Source organism: Prinia subflava, chromosome 7, assembly GCF_021018805.1.
Source record: "Prinia subflava isolate CZ2003 ecotype Zambia chromosome 7, Cam_Psub_1.2, whole genome shotgun sequence".
Lineage (NCBI taxonomy): Eukaryota > Metazoa > Chordata > Aves > Passeriformes > Cisticolidae > Prinia > Prinia subflava.
In genome coordinates this window covers 29,466,886-29,484,453 of record NC_086253.1, presented here as the reverse complement: position 1 = coordinate 29,484,453, position 17,568 = coordinate 29,466,886, and the positions used below count along the sequence as shown (strand labels likewise).

The window sequence follows — 17,568 nt, the reverse complement described above, 5'->3', positions numbered from 1 at the left end:
AAAAAAACCAAACAGAAATTAACCTTAAACTATAAATGGGAATTTTAAGTATTACCTAAACTTTTGCTTGACAAGCTCAAATATCTACATTGAAGAGATATTTACATGGCTCGGACATTAATAGATACACAGCAAAATCTCAAAAAGCTAAACAGAAATGTCAATATCCAAGATTCAGTAGACTGTCATAATTGACCTTTTTAAGGCAACTGGATAACAAAAGTAGCTGAACATGTTAATTTTGTAATAGTGGAGAACACAGAAATAGTGATTTGAAACTATAAAAAAGCCAAAGTAAAAGCAGAGTAGAAAATAGTTTCTATCATTCAAGCAGCAGATGCTACAATCTATAACCTTGAGCAGCTCTGTGAGCTCAAAATGTCATTCCAGAGGGACTGCATAACTGTAATTACCACTTATGAACTTGATATACAAAATGTTCTGTGCAACACAGCCAAACTCAGATAAGCTTAATGACCAGTTCATCCGAAATTCAAAAATTGGTTGCTTTAGATTCAGCAGCAAAGAATGAGAAAAATTAATGGGATGGCATAGTTAGGCTAAGGATTGCAACTGCTTAAGAAGAGATTATGAACTTGGGGTATTCCAGAATGGTACTATCAGATACAATCATCAGAAGAAAGTAAAATCCTAATAGCAAATCCTACTAGGTGGGAGCACAGCCTATCCAGAGAAATGTTTTAAGTCCTGCCACTACTTTTGCACTCAGGAAGAGTGTTTTTGTGAAGAAGCCTGCAATGGCAAGGATACACATCTTTTCCATGTCACGGGACTATTTTCTGTAACCAAACTATTGCCAGGCATTTTTTTGAATTTTGTCAGAAGCAACCACTCAATGCATAAATCTATTTGTTTATCTACTTTAAAAGATGAAGGATTTGTCATAATCCCACAAAAATATGAGTTCCCCTGTCTGAAATGTAGCTTTCAGGCTCACTATAAAATATCTTTCCATTTGGTTAATGGGAATCTCTCATTACTGAAAGTTCTAACAACAACAAAAAAAGAATAGCTATTACATTTTATACAGACAAACAACGAGGAAGATATTAATATATATTTTTTATAAAACCTCATAGCATTAGATAAAAAGAAAACACCGATTTTTTGTAATTTTAGCTGCTCTCATATTTATTAGAATAAGAGAACGAGGCCTGAACCAAATACCAGGTAAAGGTCCTTCTTCAGTTCTGACCGTTATCTTAGCCAATAAAGTGTGACCTTGAAAACACTTTTAAAAATTAAGAGAATAAATCTGAAGACTCAAATCAATATCCAAACAACCCAGTGCTTTCCCATTCTAATTTTACTGACCGGTTTTTCCAGAGCATGTAGAACTCAAGCAGATACAATCTGTATTTTCCATGTGGTTGCACAGGATGTGCTGTATAAATGGTTATAGAACAGAACAGGGGAGAAGATCAATTATGTCACTGATCTGTCTTATGACAGCAAGGATGCCAAACAGACATCTGGGACAGAAAAGTTTCAGAAATCCAATCACAAAATTCTATCAGGCTACTATAAGCATCCCTTATTTTACTTATTGGATGCAGTCACTGCAGTTTTCCATACAGATTGGTTAAAGCCAGAGCTGCGAGCCAATTTTGCCAACTTTTTGTAAGCCTTTAGTTATTTAGAAATAAAGGAGAAAGGGATATACATGTTTTATGGGGTTGTAAAAAGGAATTCTTGCAGACATTATTTTTTTTCCTCTATGCTGTCCCCATTCTTTTTAGGATGAGTAGAAAAAAACATTTAGAATCACATTTAATGAATTTTAAATTTTCAGGCACAGCTTATAACTGTTTTTTCACTTCAAACCAAGAACACGTATTTTAAAGATTTAAGCATTGTTTGAAAAAAAAACCGTCTCTACTGTAACAATAGTTAAAATGTGCAATTACATAAATGCAGATAAAATCTCCACTTAAAATATATCTTCAAAATGGCTTGAAGGTAAATCTACAGTCAAGCTTGTGTTTCCCTTGACAGATTCAACATTTCCTACATCTCAATTTTTTAATAAAGTTTTCAAAGAGGAGTTCATAATTGGTATAACTGCCCAACTCCTTCATGCATCCTATATCAAAAGAAAAAACATGCAGTGCTCCACAGTCTGGAGACCAAACCCAAAATTTTCACAATCACAAGACCAAGAAGACTTTTTATTCAAGTTTGATGTTAAAAAGTTTCAGTAGACTAAGAGAAGAAACTTAAGTTTTAATTATCACTGTTTTTTAATAGTATCAGAGATTCTGAAAATGGAAGAATTTATTTCTTAAACTATATGTGAAATTGAATATATGCTAAACACTCCCCATTCATCACAAATCTTTTTTCCTCTTTTCTTTTTATCCGCTCACTCTACCATGTTTCTTTCAATTAAATACACATGCAGAACACTGATCAGAAGAAAAGAATGTTACAGATCATTGAAAACAGCACCAAAAGATAGAGTAAGAAACTAAGTAGTATTTTTTTACTTTAATTTAAATAAAGGTACTGTTCAGCACTGGAATTAAAATCATAAAAGCAGACTTTTCACATCTAGTTAGCTTCTAAGTGTGATCTATGGGGGAAAGTTGCAGTGGTGTTTTTCATCTCATTTTCAAATTAGACATTCCAATGTTTTCTATTTACCTCCCCTTTTGTGAAGGCTGTTATGAATGCCCATAATATGGAAAATGTACAGCAAGATGAAAGCAAAGCAATGGGAATGTTTGTGTCTTTATAAATTCATGAAGTCATTCTAAAAATAGCTTCCATGAAACCAGATGACTAAATCTACTAATTCAAATCTATTTTCAAATAACTCTTTAAGTTCTTGTAGATTTAATCAAATTTAAAACCAACCTTAGCACTTCTCAGTAATTTGCCAGAGAAGACAGTTTCTTGAGTTATAATTAAGAATATTTTACTGTATAGGACAATGTATTTTAGGAATTTAAGAACTTGCATATTTTCTAAATGCAGCTTTAATGTTGTAGTTTACAATCAACATAGAAATTTATAACAATATTTTCTAGTTTCCCTGGTTATTTTCTCTGCTAGCATCAAGTCCTTCAGAAACATCTAATATCTTAACTCAGTCCTCTCCCTCCTGCAAAGTCCTCTCCACCTCTTCCAGACTCATACAACTTATCCAGACACCTCCAATCATTCAGACTTTATGCATACTTTTCTATGTAGTCAACACTTAAAAAGATAAATTAATGAAAAAATAAAATCATTGTCTTCACCAAGAATACTTTCCTTCCTTAAGATTTAACTCCAACATCTCGAGTTCTTCTAATTTTGAAGCACTTTTCAAGTAATCAAGGGATTGTTGGGTTTTTTTTTAATTTGACTTGGAAAGCAGTTTTTTCTCTCTAGTCCTTTCCCTCTCTTGCTGGACAAAGACACACACAAAGCACAGAGAAAAGAGGAAACTGAGATGTGAGTTGGTTTTATCTCATGAGATACACATTTCAACCCTACTACATTAGCTTTTCTCTTGTAGTGTTCACTTTGAAACAATCACTGTGTTCAACCAGTTTTCCAACTTCCAAAAAAAGGTTGTGTCAGTCTTGCCAGTCTTTGTATAGAAAATCTTTGGTTCACTTTACACATTTAACTTTCATCACCTTTACCTGTTACCACCGTGCTTCTGGACAGTGGTGTGAACAAGAATGTCCCACAGCACAAGACCCTGCACTCTTTCAATTCACATTATTTTCCTCAGAACAGTTTTTAAATGTTATTTCCAATCTACTTACTGTAAGAGCAAATTTCATTCTTCACATACAGAGGTTTTCCTCATTATATATACTGGGTAAACTACTACAGCTTCTAACATGAAGGTTATAGGGCAAGAGTCAGACGTTAGCTCTAACATATACAACACAGACATATACAATGCATAAAATCCTGAAAAAAAACCAAGTTACACTTTATTTTAAGCTTGCATTTAAAGTGAAGCAAGCACTTACAATATTGTATTAGTTTCTGTAAAGATGCAGTCATAGATGCTATGTCTACATAAAGCCAAGGATTTGTCTGTATGAGCAGTCCATTGTGTTAAAACCAAAATATTAAACAGGAATGAAAAATGGCAGCAAAAACATCCAGAAGACTAGAATGTGTTAGTTTAAATTGGTTAAAAAGGAAAACACTGAATAACAAGTTTTACAAAGGAGAAATACCTGCTTGAACTGTAATACTAAATCAGTGGACAAACAAGCATTTGGGAATCCTTTTATGTACCACCTCCACAGCAGAACTGGGAAATTTTCTAAAACGTAGTTGTACATATCCATTTTAATTTGCCATTATTTACTTGTTAGGGAAAGGATTTCACTTAAAAGAAAGATCATTTCAGCTATCTTGGTAGCACAGCTGGCCCTCCACATGAAAGTGTCAACAAAAGTTGCAGTGCCAGCACATCACAGCAAGAGAGAATCAAGTGTCAAACATTAAACACATTACATTAAGAAAACCTAATAAGTTCAAGTTTTGAAAAGAAGCTTATTATAGCAGCAGAAGGGCAACACATTTACTGCTTACTCATTCTAGAAAGAGTGGAAAAGACAATGAATTCCTAGAGTGAAGTTCATTTTTCACTATGACACCCAATGGATTTATTTCAATGATCAGATTACTTATCTTGGTAAGACTACAGTCAGACCATTATTTAGATGTTTAAATAAGACTTTTACATACTAACTTTGGCCTTGTAAAATCACAGAATATTGTGAGTTGGAAGGAACGTCATGATTTGGAAGAGACACTGAGTCCAACTCCCAGCTCCACACAGGGCAATCTAAAAGTTAAACCATATGCACAAAAAAGTTGTCCATAAATCTCCTGAACACCTACAGGCTTGGCAATGACCACTTCCCTGGGCACCTTGTTGTGTGCCCAGCCACTCTCTCAGTTGGGATCTCTTTCCTAATATCACACCTGAACCCCCCCTGAAGCAGATTTAAGCCATTCCTTCCACTCGTCACTGGACACCAGTGGGAAGACATCCCTGTTGTTTTACATCTTTGGCCTATAAGCCTTAACAAACTACATAGTTCTTTAGAGAAAAATAAAACAAGCAAACTCCAAAAATTTTGACCATCCTTCTCTTTGTCTGAGCTGCTAGTTCAGAAAAAGATCCAGCTACAAAAACTCTTCTTTCCTTCTCCTCTATCACCACAAAACATGTTCCCACAACACTAATAGATATTAAAACAAAACAAAACAAAAACAACAACAACAACAAAACACTACAGTTTGGTTAAAAGCTAACTCCTCCCATAAACGAAGTTACAGTGAAACTGTAAAGAGACACTACTGGGTAGGCTAGCACTTGGCATGCAAAAGCCTGGCCTGGAATCTAGGGCAACCTAGGAAGAGAGGTGTAGCCAGCCTTAGGAGCACTGAAATCTGGAAAAGGTAAGTACGTGCCCTACACATTCATTTCCCTATATAAAATATAAAAGTTGGTGAAGATAAGCTGTTGATATGAAACTGAATTGAAACTGCTCCTTCTTCCACATCTCTCTTACCCGTAGGATACCTCGAAGAGAGTACCATCACCTGCACATGCACTCACGCACACACTTGCTGCCATGGCTTTAAAGCTAGTTATTAACTCTGGGCATTTCGTTCAGCTGGCACCACAAACACGGGGTTTAACTTCGATCTCCCGCCCTCGCCCCTTTTGTCTGCAGGCGCCCCCGGCCCAGGGCAGCCCAGCGCAGCGCAGCCCTGCCCGGCGGCCCGTGCCCCTCTGCTCAGAACCTGGGGTCTCAAGGCCCACGGCCGCGCCCGGCACGGGCCTGGGCAGGGACGGCACGCTGGGCACCGCGCTCTACCCGAGACCCCGCGCTCCCGCTGCCCTGGAGACGCCGCCGCCGCCGGTCATCACCTCCCGAGCGGGGCAGGGGCAGGGGCAGCGCTGCCCGGCGCCTCCCGCCCCACGGCTCGGGGCTGGGGAGGGACGGGGGCCGGCGGAGCGCGGGGCGCCTGGTGGACGGGGACACGGGGACTCCGGAGAGGGGGGCAGCGCGACAGGGCACCCGCGGCCGGGCGCGATGGCGAAAGAAGCGAACGTCTCTACCTCCTTCTTCTTCTGTCCTCCCCCGAGCTGTCCGCAGAGGAGGAGGAGCAGCAGCAGGGGGAGGCAGCCCCCGGCCGGCAGGTGCGGCAGCCGCCGCGCTACCCCGGCACCCAGCGCCATGTTCCGCCCCGCCGGCGGCACCTGCCGCACCGCCACGCTGGGCCGGCCCGCGCCCGGCCAATCGCAGCGCCCCGCGGCGCGGCGCCGCCTGGGAAATGTAGTTCTGCGGGGGCGGGCCGCGCTGCGCCCTGCGCGGCTGCCGCGGCTGCTCCGCTGCTGTCCCCGCTCCCTGCAGCACACCGTGCAAGCCTGAATCGAGACTGTAAAACAAGACAAGACAAAAAACACCACCAAAACTCTAAAGGCTTCTTTCTTAAACGTTTATGTGCACACACTTTTCAGGTTTCATTATGCACGCACAAAGGCATCTTTGCAGAAAGAAATATTAATGCAATATGCTGTTACAATTATTTCGAACTTAATTCCCAGAGTATTAACTGTGCAGCTCTAAATTGATATTCTGACTCGTGATACAGTCCTGAAATCAGTGATTGTGTATTTTCTGAAAGTGCACACTGCAGTGCACAGGATAGGTAATGTTAAATTAGTGAGCACATACTTCTTCCCCCCGCCCCCCCGCTAGAATTCCAAGTACACTCTTTATGCTACCTTAGTTACTTATACACAGCTGTGCTGAAAACTCAGAAAGCAGAACTATTAATTTATTTGGAGATTTTGCTGTATCACTAGAATTTTTTTTGTATTTTATAATACAACACCAAAATGAAATAGAAAGCTGAAGCCCCAAGAACATATATTAATCTATCTCTCTTTTTGGGGCGGAGAATTTTTAGGTGGTGTTATCATAATATCAGATGCTACCCTGATGATACAGCTGACATCTGAGCACTGAGCAGTTAAAACATCTAATAAACCTTTTTTTTTCTCTTCAGTTATATTTCCAACGTGTCTTTCAGAAGTTACATCTATCCCTAGGAATAGTAGAATGTATTCAAATAATCTACCAAACACTTAATAAGTTCGAGAGAGTTTAGGCCATTTGTTGTCCACATCCATCAGACTCTGACCATTGTTGGGCAATAGCAGTAACCATAAAATGGTATGCAACCATGACATTGTATTACACAGATTTCTAAGACATCTGCTCTAAAGAGACAGGATATATGTATTGATCAGAACTGTGTGGCTTTAAAAATACTTTTTATCCCCTTGTCTTTATTTAGGTAGGAGATAAAAATTCAATGGAAACTTTGCACTGAAACAAGAGAGGCATATGTTAATTAGTGTGCTAAAAAATAACATTTCCTTAGAAAATCTCACGCCACTCTTGCTAAATCCAGAAGGTGATTTCACTGGGACCTTGTTTGAAAAACTCTGGATATCCTCCCAAGCCTAATAAGCCCTGGACCTTTCACATTGTCAGTGTATGAAAAGATTATTAAAACTATTGAGAACATGAAAGCAACTGGGAGCTGTTCATTCCTTTAAAAGAGTACAAAACTCGTTTGACACAACTCAACTCTGTCAAATTTCTTACACTTATTTTTAATCAATGATCTCAATTTTCAATCACCTGAAGTCCATACCTTAAGCAGGAAACAGCAACATGGACCATTTTGTTTTATTTCTTTTCTGTTCAGAGTTTCATATAGACCAGAACTTTCATAGCCTGGCTGTTTTCATCTAGCTCACTAGATAAAGAAGACTGGACACAACTGATGCAGTAACCAGTAAGTACTTGCATACAAAAAGTGTCCCAGGGAACCTGTAACTGCAAAGTGTTTTGCAGAATATATAGAATATATAGAATAGTCTGAGGCTATCTGGAGTCTGTGCTGACAGAACAAACCTCACGGATTCTGTGTGCAGCCATAGCTGCTGCACCATGGTGTGTATGAGCATGGACCTGGTAAGGAATGCCTAAGGGAAAGGAAGGCATCTCTTTATTCTTTCCTCAAGGAATGACAGAGAAAGGAGTATAAGCCTGGAAAGAAGTGCAGTGCTAGAGAAGGTGAGAATAATGTGAAGGATTACATGAAATTTGACTGGTTTACATTTGCGGTGTTGCTCTTGAGAGTTAGCTCTGTTAACAGAGTAAGGAGGGGAATGGGCACTCTTACCTTAGAAAACAGAACATTTTTTGTCTGCTGAAATGTAAAAGCAATACAAATGACCTTGGGACAACAATGGAAGTACATTTGGGTAAAAGTCTTCTAAAGGCTTAATAAAGAAAAAATGTGACCTATGCACGTCTTGTGAACTTAACTTTTCCTATGAGATGTGTTAAATAAAAGTGTTTAAAAGCCTCCTGTGAGGTGGAAGACTGCCTTTCTTAGTATCACACAAGCCCTCCTTAGATGGTATAGAATAACCAGAGAAGAACTGTGGGAATTGCCTAGAGGGCTTATCAGAGCAAAAACGAAAGCAGTGTGAGTGGCAGAGAAGGGATGGGTGCAGGAGCAGGCAATGAGGAGTGACGGTACCTAAAACAACAGCAAATGAGAATAAGGTGCAGTAGTAAGCAGGTGCCCCATATGTGGCTCTGGAGACAAGTCTTGTGAAGCTTGGCTAGGGAGAATGAAATGAGAAGCAGCTAACATGAATGTGACAAGTCAACAGATCACTAACTCAGATCAGACCTCGCAATCCAGAAACATTTTAAAAAAACTAAAGACTGAAGATAGCTGCATGAAAGGGAAACACTACCCTAACACTTCCCTAGACAAAAAAAAAAACAATAAACAACAACGTGCACTGTTTAAAAGCATTTTAGTAATGTTTAAAAAATTAGTTATTCCTATCTTGCATACACACTTTGCTCTCTTTTGTTAATGAGAATATTTAGTTATTGATTCATGAGTGAAGAGAATCAGCTCCCACAGAACAAAGTTGAATATAAGGATCCAAATGTTTAGAATTGGAATTCAAGCCAGCATTTTTTTTCTTTTAAAGTACTCTCCTTAAATTTAAATCTGACCTTTGTTATAGCCAATCAAGTCCTGACAGAAGACTTAAAGAAATTAGAGTTAGCCATATTCAGATATATATATATAAAACTGCTGCTCTGATTGTCAGCTGTCTTGACTTTCCAAATTTAATTGGAAAAAATTTCCATAACCCTACAAATATTTTCTGCAGCAGTACAGCATTACAAGCTCCAAAATGACAAACTTACTCAGGCATTTTGATTTTTATCAAGCCCATCTACAGAATATTTATTTGCAGTAGCAGCCTGGCCCAATGAGAGAAATGTCACATGACATTATATGCTGCAGCTTCATGGAAAGAGGAATTGCTTTTGTCGAGTACAAGTTAACATTTAACTGATATGAAATTATACAGTTTGATCATTTTACTGAAGTATGATGAACCATATTAGCTCTAGGAATGTTTAAGCGTTTCCTTAAAACGAACAATGCAAAAATATTGTTATGCTTTTCATTAAAACTGCTAGGATATTAAAAAAAAATAAATTAATTTCATCATGACCTGGGATCAAAATAAATAATGTGTCAGAACTTTCTGCAAGAAATGCAGACTTCTATTCTAATTCCTGCATCTGAAATTTGTAGAGATAGTAGGCTTGCAAAGTGATTCAAGTTAGTATAATCCTATTCTTAAGGAGATAGGTGTGATGTGCAGCTGATGATACAGATGAAGTGTCAAAGGTGGTAGTAAGGGCTTCTTCAAGAGAATATATTGCAAACTTCTGGACAAATACAGTTTCTTCAGGAAAATCTTTTATTACTTTTATATGGTCATTTAACAGTCAAAAGTCAGAAGCTGCAAACGTTAATGTTGAAAAATGGATTTACTCTTACAATAAAATTTAAAGGTATCCTCTTTTGGCTTTCAGCTGTCAACCTGCAGAGCGCCCTTTTTCATTCAAGCCCCATTGATCTCTCCCTATCCAATGAGCCACATCACATCCAAGTCAGGTCTGAAGGGTGGTGTACTGAGTTATATATTCGCTTTCTGCTGTTGAAGATGAAGCGTGCAAAACGACTTAAGAGTTGCTGAGAGAAGCTGCCTCCCAGAGAGGCAAGTTGCCATTAATCAATTGCTGTGCTTAATAGAACTATTACTTCTCACAGATGTGCTTTTCAAGGTACTGAGGCTCTAGGGTTTTGGCATTGCACAGATCTTGATGCATGCCATTGGTAAAAAAGCTGCTCATGCATATGGTTGGCAGTAGTGTAGCAATTACTGATTTCTGTTTGTTTACTCTCAAATAAGATAAAAACTGCCTAGCTGCCTGTCATCCATCCCAGCTTATCAGTTTATGGAACGACCTATTCCACCCCTTCTTTTTTTTTTTTTTGAGGGGGGGGTGGGGAGGAGAGAGAAGAAAATGAAAGAGAAGAGAGGAAAAAAGGAAGGGAGGAAGGGAGGAAGGGAGGAAGGGAACAGTTGCCCAGGATGGTAATACTGAGTAATACCATCCTAAATCGAAACCAGACTAACAATTTTTTTCATAATGTTTTGTTCCTGAACAAGACACACCAATGTCTTACTTGAGAATACAGCTATAGTACTTGCAACAAAGCACCACTACATTTGCTTTTGCAAATAAATTTAATAGCAGGCTTTATACCCTTCATATAAAAGCTAAGTACTATGAAGCCAGATTGACTAGAGAAGCTCATACCAACTTCACTTAAGTATTTTTCATTACACTTAGTTTTAGCAAACTTCTTATTTGTGTATACAATTCTACTGATGTGAATATTTTTATCATTCTATTTCACTGACTTTAACAAAGATTCCCAGAAATATTGTACAAAGAATTAATGATTGGAATTGAGTATTCAACGTGAAATAATTTACATCTACACCAACATACCATAAATTCGAATTTTTTTTGTTTGTAAACTTTCCTTTTGCTTGTTCATAAATGAATTTCATAATATTATGATGAATGCATTCCGTATTATCTTGGATAAACAGACACATACAGAATAGAATAATCTATATATTCAGGGAAACTAAAACAACAATCTAAGCATAACCAAGAATTTTCTTAGGATATATATTATATTTAAATACTTAAATCTTTACATGAATGTATGCTTAAGGTACCTGTCATATCATGCTTGTTTCACTGTTATCACAGCAAATGAAAAAATTTGCACTCTTTATTATGTGCTTTAATGGGAATCTTAAATTGAAGCATCTCTCCCAATTAGGGGGTATTCAAAAATATGAAATGCAAGTGTTCTTTAGCTCTGTATTAATATGATGGCTTAATCACAATTTAGGGTTTATAAGCATGAAAACTATAGAATATCTTGAAAAATTAATCCCAGCAGTCTAATTGACCTAATCATCACAAATTATATTCTCCATCAGGACTATATTTTCTAGTACACATAGAAATATAAGATGTGTAATTTATAGCTAGTCCAATAAACAAGTCCTGCTTTCTATGTTACTGTACTGTTACCACCTCAAGTATCATGAGGTGTGTTAGTGTCCGTTGACCTTTTCAGACAATGTTTTTTTGAAAAGATACTTATGAGAGCCAAATCAGCATTATAGTGTAAGAACATATGCAGGCTGAAAATGTAAAATGTTTTAAACTTTGGGTGGTTGACCTTGGCTGGATGCCACTGTCATTTCCCTCCACAACTATAGCAAAAGGTGCATGGGTCAAAATAAGAGCAGGAAGACATCATTCACCAGTTCCTGTCCTAGGCAAAACAGACTAGACTTAGGGAAATTAGTTCAATTTATTACCAGTCCAATCAGAATATGGTGATGAGAAATAAAACCAACTCTTAAAAATACTTCCCTGCCATCCCTCCCTTTTTCCTGGGCTCAACTTCACTCCTGAATTCTCTGCCTCTTCCCTCCAGTGTCCCAGGGGGACAGGGAATCAGAGCTGCAGTCAGATCATCCCATGATGTCTCTGCCACTCCTTCCTCTCCAGGGGGAGGACCTCTCACACTATTCCCCTGCTTCAGCACAGGGACCCTCCCACAGGAGACCATCTTCCACCAACTTCTCCAACCTGAATCCTTCCCACAGGCTGCAGTTATTCACAAACTGCTCCAGTGTGGTCCCTCCCATGTGGTCACAAGTTCCTGCCAGCAAACCTGCTCAGCTACAGGCTCCTCTCCCCATGAGTCCGCAGGTCCTGCCAGGACCTTGCTTCTTTGGGCATCCACCTGCTCTGGCAAGGAGTCCTCCAGGGGCTGCAGGTGGATCTCTGCTGCACCACGGTTTTCCGTGGGCTGCAGGGGCCCAGCTGCCTCACCGTGGTTTGTCTGTTCTCAGATGAAAAGATAAATCAGAAAAAAAAGTCATACTTGCTTTGAAAGCCGTTTAAACATCAGCTTACACAAAATGTCTTCGATCTGTGTTAGGTTCTATGGGGACAATCTTTCAGCTAATTATTTAATACATATCCATATAAATGTAAGTACCCAGAGCAAAGAGATTCAGCTCTGGATTAGGAAATGCAAATCAGCTTCAGGAATACCAGCAGCAAAGCTAACAAGAGATTAGCATAGAAGCTGCAAAGCTAACAGAGGATTACCTTTCAGAAGAGCTTACTAGTTTATCATCATGAATAAAAAAATAGAACAAAAAAGATGAGAACAAGAATTACTACGAAGAAAAACATTCAGAGTAAAATTACTGAACTGTTCCTGTAGTGAATACATGGCACTATATTTTAAGCACAAGCCTGAACACACACTTCACACTGTTAGCGTAGGAAAACATATAACTACACGAAGGCGATCATATGCGGTTCTTTATTCAAGCGCGCGGGACACAGGGGTGATAATACACCCAAATCTGATGTCTAAAGGATACAGAGTCGATTCGTGATTTTTATAGCTTAAATTATACACATGTTAACTAACCCTCACTCTTAGATACTGATTATCTTATTCTTTAGTTACTATCTTAAATCATACTTACGCTTCTACTCTGATCTACACTTGATTTGGTTAAAACAATAGCATGGAGCTGTTTACAGAAGCTGACGCTTGTTCCAAGCTAGCTGCGTCAAGTTCCAGTTGTACGTTTTCTACTTTCTTCTTCCTACACATTACTCAATCTAAAAATTATATTTTTTAACCCATTACCAACATTCTCTTTTTTGAAAGTATTTTCACTCTAATATACTAAGTGTAAATGCTTTCACTTAATACAGTCTATTAGGCTTCAGAGTTCATACTGGATGTTCATCTTCAAATCTTCTGTTGTCATAGGCTTTGTCCGGGATGTTGTTGCGGATTGAGGGTGCTGGGTTCCGTGCCAATGCTTTCATTATGGTCCTGTTCTAAGATGCCTTTTTCTGTATCTCTCTCTTTAGGATTCTGTAAACTAACTAAATTACTACAAATATAATCAGTAAAATTATCAGATTTTCAAGGATAGACTTTATCTATGAACTCACATTTTATCTTAATCTTTCAAAGATTTTACCCAACTAGCTAGTAGCTAAATCTTTTTGCTCTTTTTGTGCCTCATGCTCTATTTGTTTTAACTGACTGATGTCATGTTCTACATTTGCAGTTACATTTGGGATGTGGATGCAGCAATGGTCGATTTGTCTCTTTAAATATCTACACACTCCGTGTTCTTTCAAAAGTAACATATCTAAAGCCAAACGATTTTGTAAGGTCATTTTGGTGGTGGCCTGTAATTGCACATTGAGTTCCTTAAATCTCTCTCGTGTGATTCTTGCTAATCTGTCTACCTGACTTGTGAGTCTATATAGCATTTCTCTATTTTGATAATTTGCAATGGGACTAAACAAGGATTCTAGGGCTCACCTAATCTTTACTCTACTAGAGGGTTCTTTCCAAGTGTCATCTGGGTTCTTGTCTTCTGAGACGTCTCGCTTTGCTTTTATTTGCAAGGCTTCACTGCTCTTGTTAAATGGGGATTTCTTCTAAATTGGACATAAAGTGGGAAGGCCTAGGGTGATTTCTCTTACCTCTTCGTCCATAGGCAAGTGTGTTGTCTATGTGCTATCACTCATTGCCTATACAAATGGTCTTGGACTTCGAATTGTACTTCTGCTACATCTTACTATAATCTTAGAATCTATTTTGCCTTGTTTGTGTTTAATTTTCCTGCAGGCACAACCAATTCGTAAGGCTATTGCTAATGGTGACCACTGTTTTATTTCTAGATTATCAGAGGTGCAATCATAAATTTTCTTACATACCTACTAACTTACTTTATTTGCCTCTTTCTGACTGCTAGTATCAGTATTCGTCACTGTGGGATCTGTCTTATTTTCAGAGTTTTTCTATTTAATGCACTAGGGTGTGTTTTCCATATATTGGAATTTCTGGAGGATGCTCACAGACTATGCACTGTCTCAAGGTTCTAGTCCTTTCTAATCTTTCTCTTCACATTTCTACACTACAACACTTTCTGTAGCATTGTCTCTGATCTTTTGATAGTGTAGAAACCAACATTGCCATTTTGCAAGGTCTTGGTCCTTAACCTACCACTCTATGATTTGTCTCAATTTGCCATTACTAAGAATGCACTCTGACTTTCTCATGGGTTGCATATAGGAATCTTCTGTTATCTTCTAGTATTCTCTGACTACCACCTTTGACTCTGGTACTTGTTTACAGTTAATTGTTTTGTTCTCTCTTATTTCAGGTAATTTTGACGTTATTATTTCTCAGCTTACTGGGTCCCCTGCTGCCTTTGGTATTGGCAGACAGGCCGTTATTCTGCTGGTATTATGCATTTTGGCAAAGTCTCTGACCAATCTAATCATTACATTCTCAGCCCGAATTTCATTAGAAATTTCTATTACTTGTGTTTTTGCCTGTATCTCTCTCTTCATTCTAGAATGAAGAGTTGTTAGTTGACTTTTCTGTATCTCATATTCTAAAGTAACAGCAATCTTTACTGGTGACATTAGTATCTATGAAATTAACATTACTCACAGGAAGAGCATGAGCACAGTTACTAATACCATTTGAACAGTTACAGACGTTTCAGCTTCAGCTTTGTTGGTCTAAAAGTTTCTACAGCCTACGTCTGGACTCCACGAGGGACTTTCTTCACACGCGTGTAGTGTATCTAGGGTTTCACTCCAGCTACTTTGACTGCTGTAAAGGTGGTTAGCAGTACCTGATGGGGACTAGTCTACTTTTCTTTTAGTGGTTCTTCGTTCTAGGTTTTGATGTATACCTTATCTCCTGGTTCGATATTGTGGACTGGATTCTCCAGGGCCAGTGGTCTGTTCTACACGAGAACACTTCGAAGCCGAGCTAGAGTTTTCTCGAGGGACAGAACATAATTATACACATCTTGTTTCCCTGTGACATGAACATTTGGATTGGGGTTAGGAGATTCATATGGTTTCCTATACAATATTTCAGAAGGACTAACTGACATCCCACTCCTAGGCTTTATCTGAACCCTCAGCAATGCGATCGGCAAAGCCTGTGGCTACTGCAGTTTGGCTTCTTGGCATATTTTACTGATCTGCCTCTTCAGTGTCTGGTTCATTCTTTCTACTTGCCCATTTGACTGGGGTCTCCATGGTGTGTGGAGGTCCTAAGATAATCCCAATAATTTGCTTACTTCTTGTACTACCGTGGCTATGAAGTGTGGGCCTCTGTCTGATGATATCCCTAGGGGTACCCTAAACCTGGGAATGATTTCTTGTAATAACTACTTAACTGTTTCCTTTGCTTGGTTTGTGCGACAGGGAAGGGCTTCTGGCCATCTAGAAAACGTGTCAACTCCTACTAACAGGTATTTGTATCTCCGAGTTTTTGGCAGTTCTGCAAAATTTACTTGCTAATAGTCTCCTGGTTCTATTCTTATCCGAATTCTGCCTAACTGTGCCTGTCGTCTAGCTACGGGATTGTTTTTTAGACAGATTTCACATTTAGACATTACTGACTTGGCCATTGTTTGCATCTGTACTGAGATTAGGTATTGTCTTAACTACTTTACTAACGCCTCTGCACCTCAGTGACACTCATTATGTTTTACCTGTAAAATTTCTCTCATTACCAAAGGAGGTACTACTATTTGCCCTTGTGCGGTTACATACTACCTTTTTGCGTTCTTCTGTGCTTTCAGCAGTTGTGCTAGTCTGTCATCTTCGATTGTATAGTTTGGCTTTGGAGGCAAATTAAATTGAGAGATATTAAGTCTTGATGGTATCAACGCCATTGTTTTCTGCACTTCTCGCGCTACTTGACGGGCTGCCTAATCTGCTTTTCGATTTCTTTCACAAATTTTGGAGTTGCCTGATTGATGTGCTTTGCAGTGCATGATTGCTACTTGTTCAGGTTTTTGTACTGCATCTATCAATTGTAGGACTGCATCTTGATGTTTAATATTTGTCCTTTGGGAGGACAGCAGTCCTCTTTCTTTCTATAAAGCTCCGTGTACATGCACTACTCTGAAGGCATATTTGGAGTCAGTCCAAATATTCACTGTCTTCCTTTCACTCAGCTCGAGTGCTCTAGTTAATGCGATTAGTTCTGCTCTTTGTGCAGACGTGTTAGGTGGTAGTGATTTTGCTTCTATTACTACATCAATTGTAGTTACCGCATATCTCGCGTATCTGGCTCCGTTTTCCATGAAGCTGCTTCCATCTGTAAAGAGTTCCCACTCTGGTTGCTCCAGGGGGACATCCTTCAGATCTGTTCTTGCTGAATAAGTGTGCTCGATGACTTCTAGACAGTCATGCTCTAATGGACCTTCTTCAGCTGTGGCACCTAGAAATAGAGCTGGATTCAAGAGGTTAGTTGTTTTTAGTGCAACATCATCTTGCTCAGTCAGGGTTACTTGAAACTTCATCATCTGGCTTGGAGAGAGCCAATGGCCCCCCTTTTGTTCTAGGACTGTAGTTACTATGTGTGGCACATAGACATCTATGTGTCTTCCCATTGTGAGCTTCCTGGCTTCCTGTATCAGCAGCACGGTAGCTGCCACTGCCCGCAGACATGAAGGCCATCCGGCACTTATGTTGTCGAGTTGTTTGGAAAAGTAACCCACCGGCCTTTTCTAGCTTCCTAGTCGTTGGGTCAGGACTCCCAGTGCCAGTCGCTGCCTTTCATGCACGTACAGCTGAAAGTCTTTAGACAGATCAGGTAACCTTAAAGCAGGAGCAGTTGTCAGTGCTTCTTTTAACTTCTGGAAGGCCTCTTTCTGTGGTTTGCCCTAGGTGAACGGCTGCGTCTTCTGAGCTTCGTACAAGGGTTTTGCAATCAGTCTATAGTCCATGATCTACAGGCGACACCACCCTGTCATTCCGAGGAAGATCTGCAGCTCGTGTAGATTCTGGGGCTCTGGAATAGCACAGATAGCTTGAATACGATTAGTACTCAGTTTTCTCTGCCCTTGTGAGATTTCACATCCCAGGTAAATCACAGTCTGTTGGGCAATTTGTGCTTTTTCTCTGGATATCTTATACTCTCTTATTCTTAATGAAT

The 17,568-nt window shown here is 39.1% G+C and overlaps 1 protein-coding gene across 4 annotated transcripts in view; it reads right to left on the bottom strand.

Moving 5' to 3' along the window:
• Window positions 1-6,286, bottom strand: part of TUSC3 (tumor suppressor candidate 3) — a 133,679-nt gene extending 127,393 nt beyond the window's left edge. For 2 of the 4 annotated variants that reach the window (XM_063402014.1, XM_063402012.1), the window contains exon 1: window positions 6,110-6,286. In XM_063402014.1, coding sequence (XP_063258084.1) covers window positions 6,110-6,229 — 120 coding nt within the window. In that variant the 5' untranslated portion in view covers window positions 6,230-6,286. The remainder of the gene's footprint in view (window positions 1-6,109) is intronic. The other 2 variants (XM_063402013.1, XM_063402010.1) reach the window with 1 other exon arrangement.
• Window positions 6,287-17,568: the final 11,282 nt, after the last annotated feature.